Consider the following 6,343-nt stretch of genomic DNA (forward strand, 5'->3'; position numbering starts at 1 on the left):
CCCCCCCATTCCTTTCCAGGAGGCTTCTCCTGAAGAAAGCAGCCTGGTAAAAGACTCTGAAGGGGTCTGAGCAATGTATTGTGGTTGGGAACTCTATAAACAGCACAGAATGCCTCAAAGGCTCAGCTGTTTTGAGCACTTCAGTAAACCCCCCCTGCATTATACAGCTGTGCTACCTGATGCATTGAAGAAAAAAGAAACAGCTGGAAGAGAACCTCTGTCCATGAACTCTGCTCTGCTGGGAAGGCTTGGGCAGGGCCCACACAGCACAGGTCAAAGCAAGGCAGTTTGGTCCACTCCTTCAAGCTGTATGAATAATCAGTAGAATTTGCTGAAGAAAAAATTGCATGGGAACAGCTGGAATAAGAGAGAACAACATATAATACCCAAGCACTTCCTTAATAAAGGCTTTCACCAAATAAACACTTCAGACTCTGAAAAGACACCTTCAAGTATCTGTATCTCACTAGGCATTGGCATTTCAATTTTTATTGCTCCAGTCAAGCTGCTGTACTGCAAGCATGAGTCAGTACCTGCATCTCCTGGGTACAGAAGAAAGACACTGTTCTAATTTTTACTTATAAGCCAGGGAAGTGGAGAGAGAGGCATTCTGTGACAGGCAAAGCACATGCTGCCCTGAGAGGCTGGGTATGCTGGTTAATGGACATATTCATGCTTTAGCATACTGAGTCACCTGGCAAGTATCACAACCCATCTCTGCAGCCTTTCATGTGAGGCCTCAGAAAAGGGCTTTGCAACTTATTTTTGTTGCCCATGACCTCCACACTATTTGCTACAGTTATCCAGCTCCATATAGAGTAGGTTATGATCCAAACTGGGTGTTTCTGGCAAGAAGTGCTTGTGAATATGCACAGAAAGAAGGATTTCAGTTTATCTGTGGTCTCTTGGGCTTGTTTGTTGCTTGGAAAAAAAAAAAAAAAAAAAAAAACACCAAACTGGCAGGCTTCCCAGGACTATGCAATAATCTAGGAAGGCTCCTGTCACCTGGGGACTCACATACTGATGTGTGAGTGAAGAGAGCAATTGCCAGGATTCGTGGGGTTTTCAGCATGATCCTAATAAACTCTGTCACACTACTAGTATTAAGATGGGAGCACTGAACAGAAGCTGTCATAAGAACTACTGACAGCTTCTTTCCAAAAGCTAAAAAATGTCATTTTCATGAGCTATTTCTTTATGCCAAAGCACAGAATGGATTTCAAAAGGTTTGTATCTGGCTTTATGCGGTATTTACCAGCCCCTCTAATCTTATTCTGCACTCAAATCCAGCTTCCTTGATAAAGGAAGATAATATTTGCTTATATGAAATACCACATCATCTTACATCCCACACAAAGCTTTAGCCTGAGGATTTCCGGACAGACACAGTTCATCCAAAGCACTTGAAGGTAGCTGGGAGGCCATGGGATCAAGTCACATATGCATTTCCTTTCTTCTCTGCCACCCCTCTGGTTAAGCTTTCGGTCCTGAATTGCTCTTTTGCAACAGGGTAAACAAACAAATGTTTGGGGCTCAGGAGATATCTGTTGTCTTTAGAAGCAAGCTTATTTTGCCTTTCTCAGTTTGTCTTCAGAAACCTGGTATCCTACAGCTCAGAACTGTAGTTTTTGAGAAACAACAGCATTTCTTGTTCATACAGAAAATGTCCAACTACCGCTGTCTCTTGATGAAAGAAGAACAAGATCTGCTGTCCCTTTTTCACAGCTGACAGAACAGATACAGATTAAGTGATTGCTAACCATGATTTACAAAGTTAGCAGCACGAGCAGTAATCCAGCCCTGTACTTCCAACCCTGGTACTTCAGCTTCCGGAACATGCTTTTCCCATTTGTATAGCTAGGTTTTGCGAGTTCCTAGAATTCTTTCATCTCTTTCTATGATACCCATCAGTAGATTTTGAGTCTCTAAAAATTAATGTAGACTTACTGCAAAAGTTGAATAAAACTAGTCCTTTTCACTTATGCCTTTGTCATTGGTAATGGAAAGAGAAGACAAGGGATATAGACACAAACCCCAACAGCTAAACTTGTATTGCACTCTCTCCTTCTGAAGTCCATTCAAGGGTAGGACAGTGGGACAAAAATAATTATAGGGGTCTTTCTACACAAAAGAGCCAACTATTTAGAGGCAGGGAAAGTCATTTGAATGTCAATGAAATAACCATTAAAAGGCTGAGAAGCATTGCCATTTATTAAAAGATCTAAAGAATAGTTGCATGCACTATAGCAATCTTCTAGGTAGGAGTTGCTAATTTGGTATAAAAACCTATTAGGGACAGGGCAAAGCATAATTAAACAGGAGACAGCACACTCTGTGAAAAGGAAACTGGCTTTGGAATTTTACTGCCTCTTATTTCATGTTTCTACATGAAATACTATGTTCTAGAATCTCTCCTCGGTAACACCTATGTATTTTCCAGCTCCCACTGTGTTTTTATTTCTAGCAGTGGTCCCCCTCCAGCCTAAGGAAGAAGGTAAAACAAGGTTACGCACTTGAATGCCCTTCCACTCTCTCCAGCCTCACGGCAATCCTTCTTCCGAGAAAGCCTCTCATCAACGCCACTCCTTAATTGGCCCGAGAGCCCCTCTTTAAACAAAGCTCTCATCTCCCACAGGGCTGAGCTCTTTCTGCTATTCTGGCAGAGCTAAATCCAGACAAGGACATGCCATTTACCAGCAGAAGTGTACTATAAATTCAAATGCACAGGAAAGAAAGTGAGGTTCTTCCAGAAGTAGTTGATGTTTTGCAGATAGAGATTTGCAGGTAGGGCAGATCACATCTGGAGAAAAGCTTCTATCTATGTGTAAGCCTGCCAGGTTGTTACTTCAAGAAGTGCAAGACACCAGGAATACTTCTCAGCAACAAATGCTCTATCAGTCAGACACCTCAGGCAGATTCCACACTACTGCGCTGAACATGAGCTAAACCAGACCCAGGTACAAAACTTTGTTACAGAGCTACAGGACAGATAAAGATTTCATGACTTAGACATGGAGAGATTCTGCATTTGTAAAGATGGTAACTTTTTAATATTAAGACAAAGCAGAAAGAATACTCAGGGGCAGTGCAGCTTTAATTTCTTTAGCTGTAACCCTGGTGTCTCTGCTGTCTGCCCACCCACGAGCAAGTAAAAGTGACACAGAAAGTGTGTCCTAAATTTTCCTTCACTCAGCTGCAATTCTGAGGCATCGTGGTTCTTGATGTAGCCAAGTATGCCACAATATTTGAGAGAAAAGAAGTAAATACAAATGCCCACAGCAAGACTGAGAAGCAATTGTTCAACATGTCCCACGATACCCGCAGGCACAGAACTCTCCACTGTCATACATCAGACAAGCATGTCATTTAAAATACTTGGTTCTTTTTCCTTTATTTAGCAACAACACAAATACAAGAGCAGCCAAACCCCATCCAGTGGAACTCACTAGATAAACCTGTTTGGATTAAGATTCCCATTAAATCAATCAAAATATATGCATACACGCACACAGTCTCATGCACAGAAGAATGCAGCAGAGCCCTTACAAAACGAGGAGTGGCACTGAACTGCACCTAAAGGTCAAACGCAATAGAAAAATCAACCAGTTGGGATACATCTGTTGAGCAACAAGGCTGCACACTGGAGGAGTTCCCACTGTACCATTCCATTGGCTATTTAAATACCAGCATCATTCCTTTCAGGTGCAAACGTGAAGCTCAAAGAGGGAGTCTGATCTGTTACCCAAGAATACAGGGTAAGAGAACAATTACTCCACTGTAACTCAAAGCAGAATCCGGCCTTGTGAAATCAGTACACAGACGACTGTGTCCACCTGGAAAATTACTGCAGGTGGCAACTTCATTTTCCCTTCAGTTCCCCAGCAATTAAACCCACCACCAACATAGTATGCAATTTTACTTTTGTACCCTCTCCATTCTGGGGTTTGCTCTCAAGCACGTACTGCTCCTTTTGGTGGAAGAAATAGTGTGGTGCTTCTGCGATGTGAGTCCATGTCCACTAGGGACTAGAATAAAACCACCTAATATAAAAAACCACCACAGAAGAAACAGAAATCGGGCTCTCAGAAGAAGCTGGTCAAGGTGGTCCATCTGATTTGTCAACGCTTTGTTCAGAAATAAGAGACTCAAATATAAGTTTATGAAAAGAGTAATTCTTTATAGAACATCTCAGTGTCAAAACACTAAAAAAAACCCCCATAGATTGTTAGTGCTGAGAAGAGTGTTTTTGGAAAAAAAAACCCAACATAACTAAAATTAGGCCAGTAACAGGTGATACCTCTTCATAAAAAGACGGTCTGACGTACTCAGGAAAAACGAAACATTTGAAACAAACTGTTTACAAAACTGATTTAAATGCTCAGCACAGATCTAAGACAAGTGTTAACAACCACTAGTGTAACTTCATTTTTGGACAACTTCAGCAACTATTTAAAAAAAATTGCTAATACAAAAATGTAGAAAACAAAAAGAAAAATCCAAAGAGACAGTTTTTAGACAAACTTAGTTAAGGTGAAGCTGTACCTTTGTCCCAGTTATTAAGAACTTGAACTTTAAGTGTGGTGAAACCCAGCTCAGCTGGGTTCGTAGGCTTCCCCACCCTTACTAGGAGTTAGTTCTTAGAAGGCTCCAATCTCAGTCCCCCAGGGTCTGTATGGTTTGCCAAGGGCTGCTGACTGCGTTGGTGTAGACGGGCTCAACATGTTGGGGGACAGCAGATGGAAGGAGCCAAACGAAAAAGGGAATGCAGACAGGGATGCCATGGAGGAGAGGAGAGGAGGAGACAGTTTGGTAGTAGACGTGACCACAGGGAGCACTGGTCCAACGCTGCCATTTGGGGGCACTCTGAGTGAGGAAGTTTCAGCATGTGGGGCGGCAATTCTGTTCTGGTGATGTGGTTCTGTGGATGATGCCGCACTACTGGCATTACCGTGCCCGTTTTGAGCCAGCAGCAATGGGTGAGATATGTGAGGGTGATGTCCAAAGGCACTGCCCCAAGGAATGTGTCCGATGCCAGTGTGTGCACTGCTGGCTGCTTCCCGCTGAGAGGCGTAGTTATTGAGGTGAGACACGAGCCGGACCCGCAGCGGGTCGGAGGCATCCAGACCCTCTATGATGCTGAGGTATCGAGCCACCTCAGCCAGGCACTCCCGGAACCCCAGACTCCGATAATCCATGGCCAGAGCATGAGCATCAAAATAACCTAAGAGAAAAGAACAAAGAATGGCGTCTTAAGATGATGTTTTCTAGTCATTGTCTGCATGTAGCCTCCCCACTCCACCCTCCCCTATAAGCATATTTCACTTGGATGTGGTTAGTATTCCCAACCATAGATTAGCTGCCAAGCTCCTTTTTTTTTTTTCCCTTTTTTTGTCTAACAAGCTTTTCTTTTATATCTGTGCTGTGATGCTGCAAGTCCCAAGACCAGTCACAGACTGCCACTTTTAAACTGAAATTGCACACTGCCACTGAAGGAAAGTACTTTTGTTTTTTCCATGTCTCCCCAGTGCAACGAAACCACAGTGCAGTGAAACTCATTAGAAACACAGAGAGGACTTCTGCAGGCAACATCCTATTTTCCTAAAAATGCATTTCATCGTTTTTGCTAATCCTCTTCACTACTCTTTTCATCATTTTTTTTTTCTAGTTTACGTCCAGAACTTTCAGAAAGTTAGAGAAACCTATGACAACAACAAAAACTTTTTGTTTTCCAAGTTGCCAAGAGCCCATGAACCCCACGGTGCTGACACATTGCTAGAGAGACTTGGAATCACTCTCCCCTAGAAGGACCCGGAGCTAAGCTTTGTACAATCTTGCAGAGGGAGCGGTGCTGCAAATCTTGTCAGGCAGAAGAAAGTCCCAAATTCCTAATGAAACATGGAAGCTTCCATTCGCTTCCCACAAGCGCTCCCACAGGGCGCTGCAGCAAACCTGGGGACTGCCCTGCTCCCACAGCAGCCCCTCTGCAGGGCTGCGGGCCCCTGCCAGGCAGGAAACTCTACCTTTCCCTCCCGCCGTATGCAGCATTTTCAGGTGATCGACAGTCATCTGCAGGATCTCTGCTTTTTCCAGCTTGGCTGATCCCTACGGGAGAAAGGGAAGGGGGAAACTTTTTAGGCAGAGCCAGAGACACTGAGGAGGGGCGACTCTTCCTCCCGGGAGCCGGGGGGAGGCAGCGCGGGGGGGTCCCCGGGCGCTACCTGCTTCTCGAAGGCGCTGGGCACCAGCCTCCTCAGCTCGGACAGGCTGTTGTTGATGCGATCGCGGCGCCGTTTCTCGATGATCTAGGGCAGAAAGCGGGGGGTCAGGGGGCTGCAGGAGGGGG

The 6,343-nt window shown here is 44.3% G+C and overlaps 1 protein-coding gene across 1 annotated transcript in view; it reads right to left on the reverse strand.

Annotated features, from left to right (window-relative positions):
- Positions 1 to 4,466: 4,466 nt before the first annotated feature.
- HEY1 (hes-related family bHLH transcription factor with YRPW motif 1) overlaps positions 4,467 to 6,343 on the reverse strand; it is a 4,938-nt gene continuing 3,061 nt past the window's right edge. Inside the window, exons 2-4 of the mRNA XM_010006484.1 lie at positions 6,219 to 6,302; positions 6,021 to 6,102; positions 4,467 to 5,221 (exon numbers count right to left, since the gene is read on the reverse strand). Of these exons, the coding sequence (XP_010004786.1) occupies positions 4,638 to 5,221; positions 6,021 to 6,102; positions 6,219 to 6,302 (750 nt within the window). The 3' untranslated portion in view covers positions 4,467 to 4,637. The remainder of the gene's footprint in view (positions 5,222 to 6,020; positions 6,103 to 6,218; positions 6,303 to 6,343) is intronic.

The sequence above is a fragment of the Chaetura pelagica genome, unplaced genomic scaffold, assembly GCF_000747805.2.
Source record: "Chaetura pelagica isolate M959 unplaced genomic scaffold, ChaPel_1.0 scaffold76, whole genome shotgun sequence".
Classification (NCBI taxonomy): domain Eukaryota; kingdom Metazoa; phylum Chordata; class Aves; order Apodiformes; family Apodidae; genus Chaetura; species Chaetura pelagica.